Source organism: Nerophis ophidion, linkage group LG06 (assembly GCF_033978795.1).
Source record: "Nerophis ophidion isolate RoL-2023_Sa linkage group LG06, RoL_Noph_v1.0, whole genome shotgun sequence".
Lineage (NCBI taxonomy): Eukaryota > Metazoa > Chordata > Actinopteri > Syngnathiformes > Syngnathidae > Nerophis > Nerophis ophidion.
Window position 1 is genome coordinate 48,160,177 of NC_084616.1, and position 23,546 is coordinate 48,183,722.

The following is a 23,546-nucleotide window of genomic DNA, read 5'->3' on the forward strand; positions in this document are numbered from 1 at the left end:
GGCAATTATATCATCCGCAACCGCATCACCAAAGTCGTCATCCACCCGCCGTCCACCCGAACCAACATTTTATCAGAACCGCAACCGCCCGCCACCCGCCCACTGAAATACATCAGAGGTCGGCCACCATTACCACTTGCAGAGCTATTTAAAGCCGTTTCACAGAGTAATGAAGACAATGTGAGCCGCTAACTTTCTCGCGAATATCCAATGGCGTTCATCATGATGACAAGAATATGGGCGTGCTGTGAAGCCATTGCCTTTGACAACTTCAACAACATGTCCAAACCAATTGTTTGTCCGGCAACATGTTGTGTGCAGCTTCCGCAATCACACGTACAAGATTGAAAGGCATACTGGGTGATACAGAGTACACTGATGGTTGTGATATAAACAACTTTAACACTTACTAATATGCGCCACGCTGTGAAGCCACACCAAACAAGATTGACAAACACATTTCGGGAGAACATCCTCACAGTAACACAACATAAATGCAACACAACAAATACCCAGAATCCTTTGTATCCGTGACAAACCCTGAATATATTTTACAGTCCCGCGCCCCCAACCTCGCCCACCTTACCGAATCCCGGGGGAGTGTATAAAATAGTCAGGAAATGTCATGGATACAAAGGCTTCTGAGTATTTGTTGTGTTGCGTTTATGTTGTGTTACTGGGAGGATGTTCTCCCGAAATGTGTTTGTCAATCTTGTTTGGTGTGGCTTCACAGCGTGGCGCATATTACTAAAAGTGTTAAAATTGTTTATATCACAACCATTAGTGTACTCTGCGTCACCCAGTATGCCTTGCAGTCGTGTGCGTGTGTCTGCAGAAGCCACACACATGTTGCTGGACTGACAAGCAGATCGTACATGCTGTAGAAGGCGACAAAGTCAATGGCTTCATAGCACGCCCTAATACTTATTAACTGGGTGACTGCCGGCAGTCATTCTAGAGAATATTAGCGTCTCCTATTGTCTTCTGCGCTTTGTGACACGGGTCTTAAATGGCCCTTTGAATGGTAAAGGATACCGATCTCAGAACCATGTTTATCAAATATTTCCGGATGGTTCAACCGTCACCCGCCCGAATCTAATTAAAATCTATTTTTTTGTCATGTCACCCGCCCGACCCGCGGTTTATCCGCCGACTCCGCGGATGAGACCGCAAACCGCGCATCTCTACTAGATGTTGTATTAGAGTGTGCAAGTGTACCTAATGTTGTGTCTGTGCTTATGTCCATCCTTGTATTCAATCAGAAGACATTCCTCCTCCTAGCTACTACGTCCCCAAACAGGAAGCAGCGTACCGGCGTGACATTGGCGGCTCCCATGGCCGAGCAGATGTGTCGGAGCAGACGGATGTTGGCAGGAATGCGGTCAGTGGCAGAAATATACTTCTTACCACTTGGCGCTCATTCATTACATGTGTCCTCTCTGCCCCACAGGACATTTTAAACCACGTTTTGGATGATCTGGAAACCTTCATAGGGAAAGTGTTTGCTGCCACAGACGTGACTCCCCCCCAGCAGAGTGACAGAAGCAAAAAGAAAGGCGTGTTTAAGAAGAAAAGCTCCAGGAGCACAGGTGAAGTCCTTGCTTGTGGACACGGCGCATGTTGTGATGGTTGACATGTTGCTTTGTGTCCAGCTGCCCCTCTGCCTCCCACTCAGGAATTTGTCTCCTGTCTTCAGAAAATAAAATATGGATTCAACCTGTTGGTAAGTGCACATGCTCCCTCTGACTGCATTGCATGGATCCTGTGTATGAGTTGAAATACGTTACAGGGACAGCTGCATGGCTCTCTGTCCAACCCCAGCTCTCCTGACTATGTCCACATCTTATTTACCAGTTTAGCCACAGTAAGCACTTCCCTCTCTGGATTTCTTAGCTCCCTGCCGCACAAAAACCATCAAATACATTTTATTTTCCGCCCAGATCCTGCCTCACTACCACGCACAGTTGCCGCCCACAGTGGTCTCCCCCTTGCTGACGGAGGCAGCCCTGAGGCTGCTCAGGCAGGTGGTCAGCCCGGAGGAAGACCAGCTCTGGAGGTTCCTGGGAGACAGCTGGAACATCCCCAGGTAGAGAGACACAAGGAGATCAATGATTTCATTATTGGTCAAAAATAATAACAATGTAGGACGACCCCTTTTCTTCCACACTTTGTCTATCAGAACAATTACATAGCATATTTCCTTCCACATTGCATTTGTTTGACTAGAGATATCAACATCTATTAATAAATAAATAAATGGGTTGTACTTGTATAGCGCTTTTCTACCTTCAAGGTACTCAAAGCGCTTTGACACTACTTCCACATTTACCCATTCACACACACATTCACACACTGATGGAGGGAGCTGCCATGCAAGGCCAACCAGCACCCATCGGGAGCAAGGGTGAAGTGTCTTGCTCAGGACACAACGGACGTGACGAGGTTGGTTCCAGGTGGGATCTGAACCAGTGACCCCCGGGTTGCGCACGGCCACTCTACCACTGCGCCACGCCGTCCCTTTCCAGAGCAGCTTGTTTATTCTTTTTTTATTAAACCAGGAAAAAACCCCCACTGAGATTAATAACTTCTTTTTTAAAGGAGTCCTGGTTTAGAGGCAGCAAAGTGACACATAAAATGACATTTGCCATCACATTAAGATGACAGTATGGACTCACTCTGTCACATCAGTCTTCTTATCTGCTCTTTGATCATCATTATGGTCAATTTAGCATCCTAAGTCCTCTGATAACTTAAGCTTGCTATTAAGGTAAACATGCTTCACTACACGCTGTCAGACGCCAAGCTATTGAATGTAAACAAAGGTAGATAGATAGTACTTTATTGATTCCTTCAAAACAGTTCCCTAAGGAAAATTAAAAGGTGAGAGGTTCGATACAATACCAAGTATAGTGTTGGTATATAGTCGATATTACCAATATTTGTATTATGAAAAACTCTTTCGTCTTTTTTGTTATCGTTTACCACCCCAGCAAATACAGTAAGTCTCTGGACATAGAAGGGCTATAAGTTATAAAAAACTAAAGGATTTAATTTAGAGCCAATAGTAAGCAATAATTTAAATGTTTAATTGATAATGTTACACTGCTATCCATAGTTTTTGTTTGAGGATAATTGTGATCAAAAATGTAATCATTAAATGATATTAAAACAATATAGTATCAATACCAGCATCTTGAATGTAAAATAGACTGTACTTATATTATTCGCATGTGAATAATGCTGTATGATAGACTGTATTTATATTATTCCCTTGTGAATAATGCTGTATAATAGACTGTATTTATATTATTCACATGTAAAAAATACTTACATATTTATAATTTATTGTGAGAAAACTGTAGTGCTGAATTTCCCCCAGGGATTAATAATCCTATTCTATTCTATTCTATTCTATTCATTGGTATGACCAATACTGCCCTGTAACTACTTGGTATTGGATCGATACTCAAACTGTAGTATTACCCAAAACTAATGTCAGGTATCGAAACAGCATTACATTTCAACAGACGTATTGATAAAACATGTTACAACAGTACGGCAAGTTACCTGATTTTAACAGGAAATGAACAAATAGATTGAGTGACAAGAAGAAAAGTTCTGACCATCATGGCCCCAGGCTTGGTTGACATTACATTCACATTAATAACCACACAAACATGGCCGCCCCTCCATAGTTGCTTGAATGATTTTCACTGCGAACGTATTCCGAGCACCTTCCTGCTCCGTCATTGTTGAGAACATAATGTCAAATGTTCCAGAGTCTTCTCAGTGTCTCCTGTGGTGCACATAATGAGTGCTGGTCTTTGAAGGCAGGTGTACAGTTTGAGTTGTGACAGGAACATTTGTGTTTGGAATTTGTTATTTTGCACACATTCTTTTATTGTTGACACATTTTTTCCCATGATTTTGTTTAGATACAAAACATGCATAACAAAAAAAAAAAAAATCAAAAACTTGCATCTAATCAAATTCCAGTTTGAAAAAAAGTATAAAAATAGTTAAATTTTCCCCAAAAATTCTGCTTACGATTGTTGGATAGTGTCTCGCTTGTTTTTCTGGAGAAGGGTATGTTAATCTGAAGCTCTTTCATAAAGAGCTAGTTCATCTTGCGATATGCAGTGATATGTTACACTTTATGGCTGTCAGTCACAGGACACACCTGATGTGTGGAAGGCTGATATTGCTGAAAGGTCTGCAGTCAAAATGCAGCCATTAGGCTTTTTATGAATATTATTCATACAATAAAACATTGATCATTTATTATTTACGAATGCTTTATGAATGCGTAATAACGTGTACTTGTTAAGTGATACCATATTTTATAGGAGGTCCTTTGTAAAAAAAAAAAAAATAGAAAACTCAAACTAATTGCTTCGGTTTTAAGTTATGATAATAAATAACAAAAATGCGATTCTTTGGACTCCTCACAATTAGATTCCCATTCTTGGGGTGATGATTCAAATCAGTTCCTGATTCAACACCATTCTCCAAATATATAACTTTATATATATATATATATATATATATATATATATATATATATATATATTGTTTATTGATTATAGTAACACCTTTTCAAAACAGGTAATGACACATACACATGGTGTTGACCTAAAAACGTATTAAAAAAATATATATTTTTACAATTACATTTTTTTTAAATCACAGAATTTTAATCATTTAAATGAAAAAAAATTGTGGAACTCCAACCCTATCCCTTCTTTACAATACAAAGGATAGAAATGTACAAAGCAGTTGTGAAGACAAATTGAATACTTTTTAAATACAATACCAAAAAAAGGAACTACAATAATGAAAGCTGAGCAGAGGATGTCGTTGTGTGCGCAGCCCTTTGAGACACTTGTGATTTAGGGCTATATATAAGTAAACAATGATTGATTGATTGATTGAAAGCAACGTTAGCAATAATATCAAACATTTTTGATTATTTTCATTCTAAAATTGATTATTACAAAGAAAAATTGCGATTCTTGAAAATTTCTGACTTGGATGTGAAATTTTTGAGCAGTCTAAAGTGTTACCATGAATTAACGTGGACCCCGACTTAAACGAGTTGAAAAACTTATTCGGGTGCCACCATTTAGTGGTCAATTGTATGGAATATGTACTTTACTGTGCAATCTACTAATAAAAGTTTTAATCAATTCAAGTGTAAATATTTTAAGGGGTGATATAATTGATTATTCTCAAACTGTGGTACCTGGGCTCTATCAGGTGGAATCTCAAACAATCACTTGATTAAAGTACAGTGTTTTATTTTCCTATGTTCAAACTGTGCCTACTACGATACTTTATTTTGATGTAGGTCATTATATTGGTACTTGGAGAGCAAAGTTTTTTCTCAAGTGGTACTTGGTGAAAAAAGTCTGAGAACCCATCCATTTTTTTCTACTAATTGTTCCTCTGGACTTTTATTTACATTGTAAGAATTGTAGTGGAATAAGTGGTTCTCCATCTGTTTTTACCTGTGACATGTGTCTGCTCTCATGTAACAAAGAGGTGTGGTGGCAATGAACTGCCAAAATGAATATTTAATCACAGTTCCTCCTTTTTAGTCGATCCTTGTGTGCCCCGTTGTCGCATCACAGGTCTCGGTGGCCCGACGACGTCCCGCCTTACCTCCCTGAGTTCTATGGCGGCTGGCAGCCACCTGCGCCCCACAAGCCTGCCCAGCTTCCTTACCAAAATGACCACATGAGCAGGACCAACAGCCAGCGGTACCCACCCGGGGAACCCCCTGGGTACATCCGAGAAGGTGGCGAGCTAATGCGAGTCATGTATGACATTGTGGCTCGAAACAACCGTGAGCTCACCGCCATGAAGGGTGATGTGGTGGAGGTGAGACGGCTTGTTTTGTCAGTATAGATGCGGATGTGAGCATCATTAGGTGATTTCCTACAGGTGGTACAAAAGTCTAAGCAATGGTGGCTGGTACGCAACCAGCATGGGGAGAAAGGCAACATTCCTCAGAATGTTCTGGAGCCCATCAGGAGGGGGATACCAGTGGAGGACATGGTGAGCTCACTGCTTGCTCGGCTCATGAACCCTTGATTTTACTTGAAGTGTTTTTCATTGCACCCGACAGCGATCGTCCCGCGGGCCAGCGTCTCTAAACATGACGTCCTCGCCTGCAGAGGTGCGAGCATGGCTGCAGCACAAAGGCTTCTCCAAGATGTGAGTGGACCAATCCAGATTCATTCTAATAGTGCTTGATGTCCTGTAAACGTGCCATCTTTGGAGCAGGACTGTCACCAGCCTCGGGGTGCTGACGGGTAAAATGCTGCTGCAGATGGGCAAGGACGAGATGAGGATTGTGTGTCCGGAAGAAGGAGCCAAGGTCTTCTTCCAGCTGCAGGCCATCAAATCAGCCATTGCAGTAAGTGTGTACACTCAATACAAGTGCATCACAGCAGCGATGTCTGACTTTTTGTCCCCCTGCAGCTGGCCAGTGAACCCTCAGGCCTGTATGATGGACGCTACTAACGACCAGACTTTCTTCTCCATTGTCATTCTGTGGACATTCCTTTCCATTTACAATTATTTATATAGCAAACAAACTTGTTGTGTTGTGTACAATTATTAAAAGCATGTTAATAAAATATACTCATTTGATCATAAACATAATTTGGAATACTTTCAAGCTTTTTTTCCAGTTATATATTTTCAGTATTTCAAGTTAATTGTGAGAAAGAAGTAAAAATAAAGACACAAACTGAGAAATATTTTAACTTTAATGTGCTCAATGTGAAATTTAAAGTAAATTAAGTGCTAGATATCCATTCTCAAATAATTAGTACCACCTTTTGGAGACAAGATAATAGAACTAATTGAGCCATTGAGGAATGACAGCTCATCACTTCTTTACTCCTTCTTGTTGCCCCATTTGGCCATCTTGTTGTTGACCGGGTTCTTCAGGAATCTTTTAGACTTCATGTAGTCCGCAATCTTCTCCTGAGACTGCAACGCAAATAAAACGTCAGAATAATTATTATACATATTGCCTGTCGTGATGCACCGATAGGAGGAAGAGAGAAGGACTTGGCACTTCCTAAAAGACTGCTCTCACCTCAAAACGAGTAAGGAGGTCTTGGAGGTTCTTGAATTTATCCAGGCACGTGCTGTGAAACATCCTGTGTTGGTCCAACAACTCGTACATGATGAAGTCCACAAACGTGATCTTGTACCCAGAAAACCATTCATATTTAGTTAAAACTTGTTATTTTCCAGTATATAGCAACCCAAAAAAAAACTACCTTGTCACCAGCAAACCACTTCCTGTCCCCCAAGAAAGTGGAAAACCGCTGCAGTACATTAGGGAGCTTCTCCAGGTATCCTTGCTTCATCTTGTCCTGATGGAGAGAGAATTGTGTGACTTTTAAATCAGGTTCATTTGTAGGAAGGTCCAATATTCAGTATTGGTTGATACCGACATTAATCCCATCATAGTAAATACTTTTACTTTGTAGTATGAAATGTTGGAAAAAGGTCAAGGGATTTTTTTCAGGACAATGATAGGTTTTAGGGATTGGCCGATATGTTTTTTTGTTCCAGGACCGATACCATTATTAGTTGTCAAGGAGGCCAATAATCGATATTTGGAGCCGATATGAATTTGTAGTAAAAGTTATTCAAACATGAACAGTATGTCAGTAAACAGCTGAACAAAGCTTTAAGTGGTTTTTTGAGGAAAGTAGCGACATAATGTTGTGGTTAGTTTAGCACCAAACAATATCAGGGGATCTCACAAACACCTTTATTACTTGTGTCTAAGTGGAGAATCATTATTTGTGTTTCAAAATATGGAACATTTTTAAAGAAAATTGGTTAAAAAAAACATGGGATTTTTCTGCATCACAATTACTTGCCATCTAATCAACTGTATACAATTTTACAGCAGTTTATGGAATTAATACATTGTAAGGTTTCCTCGTAGGGAACCCTGAAATATTGCGAACATTTAAATAAAATAAATTATATTCTTGTAGCAAATAGATGTGACGTTTTTCAAGCAGACATTTTTTTCCTGGATGTTACAGAAAGTATAAGAATGCTGCCTCTTCTTTAATTCTAATATAAGTCTCCAATTTGTCAATATACCTGTATTTACAAAAAGTTGGGATTTTTGGCAGGGATATATTTTCTGTCATAATGTCCATCCATGTATGTCGCGTTGTTATTTGATGGAATCACGCGACATGAGACTTGCCATCCTTCTATAAGGGGGAACTGCATTTTTTGGGGGGGTAGGGGATTTTGCCCATCATTCACAATCATTATAAAAAAACATGAAAGATTTTGAAATGCATTTTAAATATTAAATAAATGCAATCAAAAGTCTGAGTGTGTGCTTTTGTGTCACCACCAAGTGTAACTTTTATACATGACTTCACTGATTATTGGGGGATGTTTAGATATACCAATTCTGTACAAATGAACATGCTGCTGGACTGCTTGTATCAAAGCTTCTATCTGAGATTTTACAGGATAGCTGTTATCAAACGTATTTTTTGCCCATATTGGACTGATACCCAATATCAGTATCGGATCAGGACACCCCCATACATTTGTAAAGGGCATTACTCACAAAATCGGTGTAACACAACATCACAAAACCATTCCTGAAGTCCATGGCCTGGTTCTCCAAGATGTCCACACGGATCTTCTCATCCTCCGTCTCACCACCTGGGACCAAATTTAAGACGGGTGTTAGCTGTAGCGGTAGTTAATTTCACTTCTCTTCATTTACAGAACATCATAAAAGCCCATACACTTAATTGAATAATATTTGTAAAATTAAACTCCCAGGAAGCTGTAATAGCTTATAAGCGGGGACCCCAATACAGTACAAGTAAGATAAAGTACAACAATAACAACATTTTGCATGCTTACATTTAAAACATTTTATACAGTCACACGTCTTTACAGTTTTTATCCGTACTCTCTTGTTTATTTTCTGGTAGTTGGTAGTCTTACACAGGGTAATTTTGCCAACAATAAATAAATAAATAAAGTTATATATATATATATATATATATATATATATATATATATATATATATATATATATATATAAAGATATTAGGGTTGTCATCATAGATGACCACAGGAGCAGGCTGACACCTGAGCATCTTGAAGTGCTCGTCTTTGTTAGAAAGAATCTCCCCATTATGCTTGGACTTCAATTGTTTGCCCCCCCCCCCCCCCCACCCCGACTGGGGCAAACAATTGAAGGGAGTGTGTAGATATATATATATATATTTTTTTTTTAAAGTTTACACTTGTTTAAGAGAAAGTATTGATGCTGAGTTATAGACATTTTATCCCACTCAGGTTGTTTGTGTGTTTTGCTTTTTTTAATAATGTTTGCAGCATTATTTGCACTTTATACTGTTCACTTTTTTACTGTGTAACGATGCCATTTCTGTTTGTCATGTATAATTTTTTATATTTTGTGTTTATCCTTGAATACCAACTATTGTGTATTATTCAAACTCACCTAATTCAGCTGGCTAGTTGTTATCAAGAGTACTAAAATCCTTTTCAGCATGAATCTGACAACTAAGTAGGCTAAATAACTTTAAACTTTAATACAGGCGCGGATAGGCCAGTATCGGCCAGTATCGGAAGTGCAAAAACAATATCGGTATCGGATCGGAAGTGCAAAAACCTGGATCAGGACATCCCTAATATATATATATATATATATATATATATATATATATATATATATATATATATATATATATATATATACATACATACTACAGTAAATGATAAATACCTCACGTTACAGTAAACAAACAATAATACATATTTTGGTTAGTGTGACAGTTTTTGGGTTTCATGGAGTTGTATAATGCAGCAACAATTTGTGTTTCAAGAGTTGTTTTTTTTCCCATTTTAGATTGTGTGATTTGACTGTCAAGTTTGTTCCAGATATTTGGGCCTTTGCGCGTTATACTAAAGCTTGTGCATTTGAGTTTACGGCGTTTGCCCTTTAGCCAATGTTTCCTTCTCATGTGGAAAAGGTGATAAGAATGAGCTCACAGAGCCGATCATTCAGTTTACATACCACATTATCCATCAGGCATTTGTTATGTGAGAAGTTAAACTCGGTAAGTTTCAGGAGCTTCATCTCGTGAAATAGTGAATTTGAGGGAGCATTAAAGTCTGCCCTTGTTATGGCTAGTATTTCCATAGTACTTCTGTAGTTCCGTCAATGCAGGTTTTGAACACTGAAGGGCAGAAGGTCCACAGCACAACCACAAAATATTGCTGGACTTGTGGAATGTTCTTTCAAGCACAGCATGTCAAACCCTCAAATACGAAACAAAAACACACTTTATATCAAAGAGTAGCAAGAAAAGCAAGCACATGTTCAAAACAATAGAATGCAGTGGAAGTTGATTTTCTTCAAAGTCATTAAATGTGGGATTACGCAACATTTGGGGGGAGGAGAGTTGTGCAGGAAGACTTCAGGGCTATAGCTGCAGTCATGTGAGTTGTCAGCATGTCTTGTGAGAGCTCACTTTCGCAAGCACCAAATTATGTTCATGTCATTTTTACTTTCTTGGGGCAAATAATCCAAAAGAGCAAACTCACAGTCAAGCAGTGTCTCAATACTTTTGTTCAGCATGACTTGTTTATTTTGTTACAAGCGACAAATGATCTAAAATCAATAGAAAAGGTGAAATTTGAGCGTTATTCTTAAACACTTGTCAGACCAACAATTGTTGAAAAAAACTGTGCCCCATCTGTGACATCAATCAACTTTACCTTACGCCAAAGTTAAAGGTGTAAGTATTTTCAGGTCTTAATATTTTACCAGCAGCTAATGTTTACACTTGAGACCAAAGAATATTAAAATATTTTTTTTGATGTTGATCACCTTTGCCTTGCATTACTTAAGATTAGGTGTTGAACTTGTTTTTATACTTGCATGAGTGTTAAAGTTGATGTGTATAATATATATACTAGGGGTGTGGGGGAAAAAATCGATTCAAATTTGAATCGCGATTCTCACGTGCGATTCAGAATCGATTCTCATTTTAAAAAAATAAATTTTTTATCAATCCAACAAAACAATACACAGCAATACCATAACAATGCAATCCAATTCCGAAACCAAACCTGACCCAGCAACACTCAGAACTGCAATAAACAGAGCAAATGAGGAGACACAAACACGAAACAGAACAAACCAAAAGTAATGAAACAAAAATGAATATCAACAACAGTATCAATATTAGTTATAATTTCAGCATAGCAGTGATTAAAAATCCCTCATTGAAATTATTAGACATTTATAAAAAAAAAAAAAAACGAACAATAGTGTCACAGAGGCTTACACTTGCATGGCATCTCATTAGCTTGACAACACACTGTGTCCAATGTTTTCACAAAGATAAAATAAGTCATATTTTTGGTTCGTTTAATAGTTAAAACAAATTTACATTATTGTAATCAGTTGATAAAACATTGTCCTTTACAATTATAAAAGCTTTTTTAAAAAAAAAATCTACTACCCTGCTAGCATGTCAGCAGACTGGGGTAGATCCTGCTGAAATCCTATGTATTGAATGAATACAGAATCGCTTTGAAACGGAAAAATATCGTTTTTGAATCGAGAATCGCATTAAATCTGAAAAAAAAAAATCGATTTATAATCAAATCGCGACCCCAAAAATCGATATTGAATCGAATCGTGGGACACCCAAAGATTTGCAGCCCTAATATATACATATATACATTTTTTTTTTTAATCTGTTGTTTGAAACCACTAATGTGACATGCTAACTGGTGTTTTTGTACTTTTTGGTAAAGTTTTATTTTTTATTTTTACTTTGAACCAGTGCCATACACCAGCAATTATGATGTTAGTTGACCTTGAAACATTGTTCAAAGTTTTTAGGATTTCAATAGTTTGACACTACAAATACTCCCTGTATTTGTTTCAAAATATGAACATATTAGACGTTGACCAACTCTAACAGAACCGTTTGTGTTCTGCCACAGAGTTCCAACGTCCTCTAAGGTTATGTTCACATGTAATCTGGACCAAAATGTATTAAAATACATTTTACTAAAGGTTTGCGTGTACTAAAAAAAAAGTGCATCTACTAAATGTGTTCAAATTGGATTGTGTTTGTTAAGTGAGTAATATAAGGCAGTGGTTCTCAAATGGGGGTACGTGTACCCCTGGGGGTAATTGAAAGTATGCCAAGGGGTACGTGAGATTTTTTTTAAATATTCTAAAAAATAGCAACAATCCAAAAATCGTTGATAACTATATTTATTAAATAATACTTCAACAAAATATGAATGTAAGTTCATAAACTGTGAAAAAAACCAACAACAATGCAATATTCAGTGTTGACAGCTAGAGTTTTTGTGGACATGTTCCATAAATATTGATGTCAAAGATTTCTTTTTTTGTGGAGAAATGTTTAGAATTAAGTTCATGATTCCAGATGGATCTCTACTACAATCCCCAAAGAAGGCACTTTAAGTTGATTACGTCTATGTGTAGAAATCTTCATTTATAATTGAATCATTTGTTTATTTTTCAACAAAGTTTTTAGTTATTTTTATATCTTTTTTTCCAAATAGTTCAAGTAAGACCACTACAAATGAGCAATATTTTGCACTGTTATACAATTTAATAAATCAGAAACTGATGACACAGTGCTGTATTTTACTTCTTTATCTCTTTTTTTCCAACCAAAAATGCTTTGCTCTGATTAGGGGGTACTTGAATAAAAAAAATGTTCACAGGGAGTACCTCACTGAAAAAAGGTTGAGAACCACTGGTATAAGGCGTGCAATCACTTTTGTATCTGCTTCATTACTGTGCAAAAAATATGTTGATCATCAAAACGTCCACAATACTGGGAGGAGAAGACGTAAATGTAATTATTTAGCACGCGCAATGTAAGTTATCAACACTCATCACCGTTTTGTGAGCATTATTTTGCACATGCAAACAGAGTTCCACACAAAGCTGCAGGATCAGTGCTTGCACTGCAGACAGACGACAATCCTCTGTCCTACGTGTGTGTCAACATTTTGGAAGGTCAGAAATTGAAATATTAGACATATCATCCATTCAGCAACATTATTTCATAATTTTAAAAGGGAACTGCACTTTTTGGGGGATTTTTGCCTATGAGAGACAAGAGGACAAAAGGGTTTTGTTCTTTTTACATTCTAACATGTAAAAATCAGCTCGTTCTAGGTAGCTAACAATACAGCTAGTAGGAGAAATAAATTGCACCACTAAATCACTTTAAAAATGGCACCAATACTTAATTCACGTTTTGTAACCTCATTGTAAAAGCGAACACTGAGGAACTCTTTTTCTAGCGTACTAACACATCGGCATGCTATGGTATAAGCTGTAAAAGCTAACTACAACAAGAGATAAAGCTGGCTTCTACGCCAGCACAAAACGTGTTTGCGTTGGTAGTGCACAACACAATGCGATAGGACACCAATCTGTAGTGATTGAAAAACATGAACAATCATTACAGTATCTGTGAAGTATTAGCCCACATTTCATGGTATGTTTTTAAAGTTAGCCAGACACTGTGTGTACTGTAGTTGTAACACGCATGACGTGCTATGTGTATCATGATCGATATAAAGTGTGACTCACTCGATGGACAGTTAGTCTTTTGGGTCTAGATGGCCGTGGACGTTTTTTCTGGTTTATTTGAGGTAAGCACGCCATTTATGTTGAAATAGCTTGTCTCCAAATTCCACATTTGTAGCTTCAAGTGGCTTATACCTCATTCTATCGGCTTCCAACCTTTTACTCTTCCTTCGTGTTTGCTTCTAGAAGCAGAGCAGCATTTTATCCTCCTCTCATTCAACTTAAAAAAATATATGGTTGTGAATGCTCATTTGTCCAAAAATAGCCATCTTTGTTGTTTGCTGCTGATTAGAACACACACAAGAGATTTGTATCCGGAAGTAGGAACACACAGGAAGTCTGAAACTGAAATCAATGCACAGAAGAAGTGATTAAATGATTCAAATATGGTAAATATTGAACATATTACATATTGTTATGAACGTGTCTGTTTCTACATTATATATACGTAGACTTATGGTGTGCATATAAAATGTAAATGGAAGGTTTTGAAGCTGTTTTAGAGGGTTTTGAAGGCTACAACGGTGACTCCCATTAGCCACACCTTCCAAGCACTTTTTATCTTTAAAAAGAAAAAAAAAAAAAGACGTGTGTTCTTGTCTTTCATAATGACTGTGAACAACAGGCAAAATTCCCCAAAAATGCAGTTCCCCTTAAAGGACCTGATAAAAATGAATTTAATTGATGAGTTTCGGTGTCCTATTTTTTTTTAATTACGTTAGTTTTTTCCCCACATAGAATATATATATTAAAATACTTATAACGTCTTTAAGTATGCATTTTTTTTGCGTCTCAAACGGAGTGAGTAGAGCCCTGTATAGTACACTTAAAATACTCTTGAGTGCACCACTTTACAATTGCACACATAGTTATAGCAAATCACACACAACACGCTCACTAATAGTATACACTATCTTATAGACTGCACACGCTGTTTACCGCATGGTGTCTAGATTTAAGTAAATCTGTCCCTCAGTGTGCACATTTGGTTCAATTATCTTGGAAAATTAAGCATTTCAGACAAAAATCATTGCTGAGTTTAATATATTAGTTATTTTTATATGGTTCATTTTGCAAGTGCATTTCAAACTTACACATATTATGTTTGCGAGCAATGTATCTCATGATGGCATTACTCTGCACGATCATCCTGTCTCCATCCTTCAAGTAAGGTAACTGCAGTCAAACATGCATCATATTAAAACAAATGAATGAATAAATGAATGAGTCATCACACTGTACTCACGTTAGGAAAGTCCATTCCAAGGCCGGACTTCTCATCAAACCAGCAGCTTTTGTCAAAGCTGGGAGCTGGGCACACAGAAAGAAGAGGACAATACAAAGTAAGTATGTGTGTGCAGTAAAACGTGTCAAGCAGGCAGCTTCACCTTCGCCGCAAACATAAAACTTGTCTTCAAATGGCGTCCCAGTGTACTCCAACAACAGGCGGATAGGCTGGGCCAGCTGCATAGAAAAACAGAAAGGTGTGGAAACTTAGATTTTCTTGTTCAAAATAATTTCCCTGCTCATTCATTTCTTTACTCTTATCTACATGTGCACTCATGCATTATAGTAATCATTTGGGTGCTATCTTCTCAAAGCAGTTGGCACAATAGCCGTCCTGGTGCATATACAAAATGTAACGGATGTCAGGCTTCAGATGGTGACCTGAGCAGGAAAAACCTGCTCACACAAGAGTCAACACACTTGGAAATGGCCTCGCATGTAAATGCTAAAGAAGACGTTTGTAATGGTGACTCAGCACTGTGAACAATAAAAGGAGTTGGGGGGAAAAAATGTAAACAAAATATTTTTCATAACTGCCATCTTTAAGTTGATGTAAAAATACATGTGTGAAATTGTACAATTACCATCAAACAACTGACATGGCATTTGTGAGGTGGATATAATTATATATATATATATATATATTCTTTTTTATGGTGCACTTCTTGATTACTTGTATTAGAACATTTAGTATTTTTTGACATACAAAAGTTCTCTTGCCGTCTGAGATGTGTTGTATCCCAAATAGCTGCAATCGCTTTCTCTTAAGGTATTCATGTGTGATTTCCACAAGTGTCTGTACATGTAGAAGGATAAACACGGCCATGTCTGGATGACTCGCCTCCATATTTCCAGTGTTTACCTCAGAGATACGAAACCGCTTAGTTATGAAGCTGGCTTTGCCTCGTTCTTTCTGACATCACTTCCTGTGTGGGGCAAGGTCTTTCTGGCGTCACTTCCTCTCCGAACTCAGTTTGTAAACGATCAATGAGTCCAGACAAAGCTAAGAGCCGGAGATTCAGGAAATACACAGTGCACTTACCCGTGTAAAAAATTGTCCGAAGAGGGGAACCCAAACCATCGTTTAGTGTGGCTGAAACGGGGCTTAAAATAATTATCCGGCTTAGTGTAGACATGGCCTTTGTTAGATATTAGCAATTAACAATCTTTCATTCATTCATTCAAAGTATTTTGGTTGGTTATTGACTGAGATAAGACTGAGGGTCCATTTAGATAACCAATGATTGCATGACCTTAAAAATGAACATATTTCTTGAGTATGGACAAAATATAATTGAAATATAAGAAGAACATAGTGAAATTAAAACTATTCTAAAAGTAATCTGCCAACAGCATGTTGATAACAGTAATTACGCGGAAGTATGTACGCATATCCATCCATCCATTTTCTACCGCTTATTCCCTTTTGGGGTCGCTGGCGCCTATCTCAGCTACAATCGGGCGGAAGGTGGGGTACACCCTGAACAAGTCGCCACCTCATCGTAGGGCCAACACAGACAGACAGACAACATTCACACACTAGGGCCAATTTTAGTGTTGCCAATCAACCTATCCCCAGGTGCATGTCTTTGGAGGTGGGAGGAAGCCGGAGTACCCGGAGGGAACCCACGCATTCACGGGGAGAACATGCAAACTCCACACAGAAAGATCCCGAGCCTGGATTTGAACCCGTGAAGCCCTATGTACGCACATGTATTCAATTACATTTTTTTTAATTTTAAAAATGATTAACAGACTCAAATTCACCGCATTTGCTTCATTAAAAGTCTTAAATTTAAAACTTGATAATTTGAGACGGCCAAGTGAGCGAGGTTTAGCATTAGCCTCCATAAATCTGGACATTATTACGACATAAAGGCTAGGTGTGTTCACTCATACACTTTCTTGGCGTTAATATCTTTTGCACAACAACCCAGAAAAAGTAGAAACGTATAAGTTATTCTCATATAGTAACGTGTATTTTTTTCAAGCTGATGTCTTTGTAGCTACAGTCGGCACGAAATAACATATTATCTATCCATTCCTGCTGGAGTTGTCGTATATGACAGAGGCATACAACTCACCCCACGAATATCCCAGTAAGCCAGAATCATCTTCGTGCTGAACGTGGAAGTTTGTGACGAATGCTGCACTTGTGTCGACTTATAGGTTGTGTTGCTGCACTTGTGTCGACTTGTTGGTTGTGTTGCTGCACGACGTTTGTTCACTGGATACCGAACCGGATAGTTAGGAGGGCTTCTTTTGAAGTCTGCAACAGCCCGTCAGGGAGTGGAGGTGGGCGGGTCACTTGTGTAGCATAACCCGCCTCTTTCTTTGGAATAATGGTGACAAAGTATGGACAGCAAGTTCATCTAGTACAGGGGTGTCCAAACTTTCGCCGCTGAGGAAGTTTAATAGTGAAAAATGAAAGCATGCGGGGTCCCATGATATTTTTCATTCCAAAAACCATAACAATATATATATATTTGTTTTCCTTTTTTTAATGAAACCTCCATCCATCCATCCCTTTTTCTACCGCTTATTCCCTTTGGGGTCGCGGGGGGCGCTGGTGCCTATCTCAGCTAAATTTCAACGTATACAAACAGTTAAGAAATAATAATCAAAGTAAGTAACAAACAGTACAAAACAGTGCCAGGGGGTTGTTGAGTTGAGTTGAGTTGAGTTTGAGTTTATTACGAACATGCATGCATACATGCATTTTTTTTCCCCTACTGTGCCCCCCTCTCCCTTGTGGAGGGGAGCAGGGGGGACACAGGTCCGGTGGCCATGGATAAAGTGCTGGCTGTCCAGAGTCGGGACCTAGGATGGACCGCTCGCCTGTGCATCGGTTGGGGACATCTCTGCGCTGCTGATCTGCAGGTTAAAACCCAGGCTTAAGCTTGAAAACCTCAATCACAAACCTCTACCTTAAATTGGAATCTTAATACAAAACCCTACTCTTTAAACCCAAACCTTAGGTTGAAACCCATATATGAAACTAACCATAGCTTGAAAGCCAAATATGAGAGCCTGACCCTTGCTTGTAACCCTAACCCTAGGTTGAAACCCAAGCTTAAGTCTAACCCTAACCTGAAATTGAAACCCTAACATAAAACCCTAACCATTTAAACTCAAACCCTATTGGAACCCAAATATAAAACACTAACCCTAGCTTGAAACCTAAATATGAAACCCGACCCTTCCTTGTGACCCTTAGACTTAAGTTGAAACCCAAGCTTAAGTTTAAAACCTCAATCGAAAACCCTAACCTCAAATTAAAACCCTAAAATTAAACCTTAACCCTTTAAACCCAAACTGTTATTATCCGTTGCCCAGATCATGTTTTGTTCAGTTAGTTTGACTCCTTCAGTTCTGTTTTCAGCACCCCTGGGTTTGTGTTTTGGTTACCATGGGTGCTCATTAGTTTCACCTGCCTCTGATTAGTGTTCGGGACGCTCACCTGCTCCTGGTCACTTATCAGAGAGCTACTTATTCTCGTTTTTCACCACACTCAGTCTGGCTGTCTTGTTTACGCTTCTCAACAGTTACGACGTCTACCTTTTTGATTCCTATGCCTGTTTATATGCTAGGCCTTTGCGCTAGCCTTTTCCTTAGCTTTGCTTTGCGTGCTATCAGCACGCTTGTTTTATTTACCTGCATTTCCTGCCTGATTTGTTAGAATAAATCACTGTCTTACCTTTACTTTGCCTCTGGAGTTTCCGTCTGCATCTTGGGAGAACGAGCCACGCCATAAAATGTGACCACGATGTAACACAAACCCTAGATTGAAACCCAAATATATAACACTAACCCTGGTTTAAAACCCTATCCATATAGGGTAAAATCCAAACTGAAGCTTGAAACCCCAATCGGAAACCCTAACCTTAAATTTAAACCCTAAAATAAAACTGTAACTCCAGGCTGAGACCAAAATATAAAGCACTGACCCTAGTTAAAACCCAAATATGAAACCCGTAACCCTGGGTTAAAATTTAAGTTTAAGATTGATAACCCAATTGGAAACCATAAAATCTAACTTGAACCCCTAATAACCTTAACACAGTCCTTCTCAAATAGTGGGCCATGTTGTGGTAGTGTTTATATGCGTGAAAGCAGACTCCAGAGACTTCATGTAAACTTCACACAGCTTCCTTTACTCGTTCTTCTTCATCCCCTTAATCCCCACAATACACTCAACGGCGCCCCCTCTGGACGCTATGTGCTATTGTACTGAACATCTGTATATCCCCCTTTTAGCTTATAAACCTCTTTTCTTTATTTTAAACATAGAACTGTTTCAAAATGAAATAATTCCAAAATGATAGTTACTTCTATCGTATTCACCAGGTATTAATAACTGAGCATATTCAAGTCCCATTCAATAACATTAATACCCAACATAAAACACATGTTTTTAGGAACAACAAACAAGACCGGGGAAAACTATCTGGTCAATTAGCATTATCCTGCCTTCCTTAAGCACACTTGTACACGAAAGCAGTAAGTTCAACACCTTCCGCTCATCAAAACTCTGAACACCAGGTTGACTGATGGAGGCCAGGTTTATTGACAATTGAAAGGGTGAAACTGTAGGACACAAACATTGTACATGTAAATGCCTGAATTAAATGAACTTAATAATGTCATATCACAGACCACAGACTATCAAGTATTCCATTTGAATTAAATCTAAGTTTAACTTTGTCACACTTTACTGTATGTATGGTTATAATTATTAAATACAAGTGACAAATGAGCATTCTGCTGTTTACCGGTAAATTGTCTTAAGTAACAGTACAACAAACGTCCACTAGATGGAGGCAGATGACAACAAATGAAAGTTAGCTGACGTGAACAAGTGATGAAATCAGATATCGTCTAACATCGTTAAACACACACATTTCACAGCTAAGTATGATTCATTGTGTACTATAAACATTAAAGATAGGTACATACCAACGATGCCACGAACAGCATAAGGTGTAATAGTTGTTTGCTGAGAAACACGAGGAGTGAAGTGGAGTTGTGCACACCAGTTTGAAATGTTTCTGGAGTCTAAACACGTGACCTACCTACGCGTTTCTTATAGGTACAGCTCACTTAGCAGAACCAATTGAAATGACTTAGCAATAAACATACACTAAATAGAGTAATCTTAATAACTGGGGCAGAACACTCCCCGCCTGGCATTTTAAAATGTCACCACCTAAATGTCCATACAGCTCTTATTGTTCCTTATCAGGAGCAAGAAGGAGGACTGTCTCAGAAATGGGACGCAGGAAGAGTTTAGTCCCATCTTTCTTGTAGACCTTGATCTCCACTTGCCGCACCTTACCATCTTTGCTTGGAAAGACTTGAGTAATCAAGCCCAGAGGCCACTCGTTTCTTGCAAGCTGGTTGTCTTTGAGAAGGAAAATACTCCCAAGCTGAAGGTCTGGGGTGGAGGCCGTCCACTTTCTCCGTGGTTGAAGTGATGCAAGGTATTGTCTCTTCCATCTATTCCAGAAAGTTTGGGCAAGATGTTGGACTTGGCACCACTGGGACTTGTGAAGGTCTTTGATCCAATCACCGACTGGGGCAGAAGGAAGACTCACTTTTTGGGTGAGGAGGGTTGCTGGAGTAAGGATGAGGGGGTCGTCCGGGTCAGTAGACACTGGGATCAGAGGTCTGGCATTAATGATTGCAGCAACCTCTGCCATCAGTGTAGTGAGTGCTTCGTGAGTGAGTCGTGAAGCTCCTAGCTGGAGGAACATGGAGTCCAGAATCCTTCGTGCTACTCCAATCATCCTCTCCCATGAACCACCCATATGAGAGGCATGAGGAGCGTTGAACTTCCATTCACATCCTTGATCCAAGAGATACTTCTCAACCGAAGCATTAATGATGTTTGAGGAGATCTTCAGCTCTTTGCACGCGCTGACAAAGTTAGTTCCTCGGTCTGAACGAATGAGCTTCACAGGGCCCCTAACAGCAAGGAAACGCCGAAGAGCGTTGATGAAGCTTGACGTGTCTAGAGATTCTATTACCTCGATGTGGACAGCTCGAACACTCATGCAGGTAAATAACACTGCCCACCGTTTACTCTGAGCGAAGCCACCTCTTGTACGTCGTGAAGACAAAGCCCACGGTCCGAACACATCCAAGCCAACATTTGTGAATGGAGGTTCAGTAGAGAGGCGATCTTCCGGAAGGTCGGCCATCTTCTGTGTCTGACGGGGGCCTCGTAGTTTACGACATACTACACATGCATGAATCACACTGCTCACCCGTCTTTTTCCACCAACTATCCAGAATCCGCCACTGCGTATGGCACCCTCGGTGAACAGTCGCCCTTGATTTTGAGTTTTCTCATGATAGTGTCGGATCAAGAGTATTGCTACATGATGACTGCCGGGAATAATGATGGGGGTTTTCTCTTGTTGCTGAAGTTGAGCTTCTTTGATACGACCTCCAACTCTCAGAAGACCGTCATTATCAATGAAAGGATCGAGGGCTTTGAGGGGGCTGTCTTTAGAAATACTTTCCTCCTTCTGCAGACAGGTGTACTCATCAGCGTAGATCTCCCGTTGAACAGTGCAGATGATGATTTGCTCAGACTGTGAGAGTTCGTTTGTAGAGATCGCCGCGTGACGGAGATGGGAGTCTTTGCAAACATTGTCTTTGGTTGCAGGGTTCCTCTGGAAGCGGCGAGCAATATGGATAAGGTGACCGACTGCATGGGTCAACGATTTCCAACTTGAAAACTTGGAGAAGCGCTGAGATCCAAGTAGTCTGCTTGACATGGTCGTGCTCATTGTTGACACTAGCGGACGGATGTCTGGATCCGATGAAGGGTCAATTAGCTCAAAGTTGTCTTCTTCAGACTGTTTTTTCAATTGCTCTTTCAGAAATAGGGGTCCACACAGCCAGCTGGTATCTGCGAGACGTGCAGCTGTAACGGACCTTGTAGCGATATCTGCCGGGTTGAGTTCTGTTGGCACATGTTGCCATTGTTCAGGGCGAGAAGACCTTCTTATCCTTAGTACTCGGTTGCTGACGTACACGTAGAAGCGTCTGGTCTCATTCTTGATGTAACCGAGTACTACCTTACTGTCACTGTAAAAGATGGTCTCATCCAGTTGTGTGTCGATTTCTGAAGTGATGAGCTCTGCCAGTTCTACAGCAAGGACAGCTGCGCAAAGCTCAAGCCTCGGCACCGTATGTTCGTTAAGGGGGGCCAACTTAGCCTTTCCCATAGTGAACCCTACATGGATGGTACCCTCTGTATCTGTTAGCCTGAGATAGGCTACAGCAGCAATTGCCTTTGTAGAGGCGTCACAAAAGACACATAGCTCTCGTCGCAACATTCCTGCCAGAGAAGGTTCTGCATATGTCCGAGGTACCTGGAGACTTCCCAGATCTTCTAGAGAGGCTCGCCATGTGACCCATGTCTGTTTCATGTCTTGTGGGAGGGGAGAGTCCCAGTCGCCGTGATCTCTTGTAAGCTCTCGTAAGATGGATTTGCCTTGAATAGTGACTGGGGCGATAAATCCAAGAGGATCGTAGATGCCATTAACAGTAGACAGGATGCCTCGGCGGGTGAAGGGTTTCTCTTCATTGCCCACCATGAAGATGAAGGTGTCGGACATCAAATTCCAGTTGAGGCCGAGACTGCGTTGCATTGGAAGATCATCAGCACCAAGATCCAGATCTTTTAAGTCGCTGGCGTGATCACGGGATGGGAAGGCCTCCATTACTTCTCTCCTGTTTGAGGCAATTTTATGCAATCGCAAGTTTGATGCTGAGAGAGTGTCTTGCGTTCTCTTGAGTAGGTCCACCGCTGCTTCTACAGAAGAGAAGGATTTCAAGCCGCCGTCCACGTAAAAGTCCCGATTGACGAACTGTTTGACGTCAGGGTCTCCAAACTCTGTGCTCTTCCGGAGACAGTAGATAGCCACTGCGGGGGAGGGGCTGTTGCCGAAGACGTGGACCCTCATGCGGTAGTCAATAATGTCTTTGGATGGGTCATTATCCCGGAACCACAGGAACCTCAAGAAGTTACGGTCCTCTTCCCTGACGAGGAAGCAGTAGAACATCTGTTCAATGTCCGCTGTTACTGCTACAGCTTCTTTGCGGAACCTGAGAAGTACCCCAAGCAGGCTGTTGTTGAGGTCGGGCCCAGTCAACAAGACATTGTTTAATGACACTCCTTTATGCTGAGCACTTGAGTCAAACACAATGCGAATGTTTCCAGGCTTCTTCGGGTGATACACACCAAAGGTTGGAAGATACCAGCGCTCTTCGCCTCCCTTCAGAGGAGGTGCTACTTCTGCATTATTTTTCTGAAACATATTTTCCATGAAGGTGAGAAAATGTTGTTTTAATGCAGGCTTCCTTTCAAGACTCCGCGTCAGTGATGAAAGTCGATTTAAGGCCTGTACTTTGTTATCGGGGAGACGACGCCTTAGTGACTTGAAAGGCAGCGGAGCTACCCAGCTGTTGTTTTTATCTTTCTTTAAATTGTCTCTCATGATTTTCAAGAAAGAAATGTCCTGAATTGATGGAGCAACTTTGTCATCATCCCTTG

General features: G+C 39.8%; 3 protein-coding genes across 4 annotated transcripts in view; 1 reads left to right on the forward strand and 2 right to left on the reverse strand.

The window, feature by feature from the left end:
- The window catches only part of eps8l3b (EPS8 signaling adaptor L3b), a 22,708-nt gene extending 14,881 nt beyond the window's left edge, over window positions 1-7,827 (forward strand). The window contains exons 10-19 of one of the 2 annotated variants that reach the window (XM_061903992.1): window positions 1,263-1,381; window positions 1,451-1,589; window positions 1,653-1,723; window positions 1,790-1,864; window positions 1,941-2,086; window positions 5,631-5,880; window positions 5,944-6,057; window positions 6,128-6,216; window positions 6,286-6,418; window positions 6,484-7,827. In XM_061903992.1, the coding sequence (XP_061759976.1) occupies window positions 1,263-1,381; window positions 1,451-1,589; window positions 1,653-1,723; window positions 1,790-1,864; window positions 1,941-2,086; window positions 5,631-5,880; window positions 5,944-6,057; window positions 6,128-6,216; window positions 6,286-6,418; window positions 6,484-6,525 (1,178 nt within the window). In that variant the 3' untranslated portion in view covers window positions 6,526-7,827. The remainder of the gene's footprint in view (window positions 1-1,262; window positions 1,382-1,450; window positions 1,590-1,652; window positions 1,724-1,789; window positions 1,865-1,940; window positions 2,087-5,630; window positions 5,881-5,943; window positions 6,058-6,127; window positions 6,217-6,285; window positions 6,419-6,483) is intronic. The other variant, XM_061903993.1, reaches the window with a different exon arrangement.
- LOC133554817 (glutathione S-transferase Mu 3-like) lies at window positions 6,756-17,239 on the reverse strand. Its single transcript, XM_061903998.1, has 8 exons — window positions 17,065-17,239; window positions 15,082-15,157; window positions 14,940-15,004; window positions 14,788-14,869; window positions 8,627-8,724; window positions 7,296-7,391; window positions 7,109-7,219; window positions 6,756-6,999 (listed from the first exon to the last, which is right to left on the reverse strand). The coding sequence occupies exons 1-8, from the start codon at window positions 17,092-17,094 to the stop codon at window positions 6,904-6,906; spliced, it is 654 nt and encodes a 217-aa protein (XP_061759982.1). The 5' UTR covers window positions 17,095-17,239; the 3' UTR covers window positions 6,756-6,903.
- Window positions 17,240-17,404: 165 nt separating this feature from the next.
- Window positions 17,405-22,668, reverse strand: LOC133554813 (uncharacterized). Its single transcript, XM_061903991.1, has 2 exons — window positions 19,937-22,668; window positions 17,405-17,854 (listed from the first exon to the last, which is right to left on the reverse strand). The coding sequence occupies exon 1, from the start codon at window positions 22,639-22,641 to the stop codon at window positions 20,206-20,208; it is 2,436 nt and encodes an 811-aa protein (XP_061759975.1). The 5' UTR covers window positions 22,642-22,668; the 3' UTR covers window positions 17,405-17,854; window positions 19,937-20,205.
- Between the last annotated feature and the right edge of the window lie 878 nt (window positions 22,669-23,546).

Coding starts and splice junctions, on each gene's coding strand:
- LOC133554813 (XM_061903991.1), bottom strand. CDS start 22,641: ATGCAACGCAGTCTCGGCCTCAACTGGAATTTGATGTCCGACACCTTC.
- LOC133554817 (XM_061903998.1), bottom strand. CDS start 17,094: ATGATTCTGGCTTACTGGGATATTCGTGGG. Junction 15,005..15,081: donor GTTTTATGTTTGCGGCGAAG/GTGAAGCTGCCT, acceptor CTGTGTGCCCAG/CTCCCAGCTTTGACAAAAGC. Junction 7,220..7,295: donor AGTGGTTTGCTGGTGACAAG/GTAGTTTTTTTT, acceptor TCTGGGTACAAG/ATCACGTTTGTGGACTTCAT.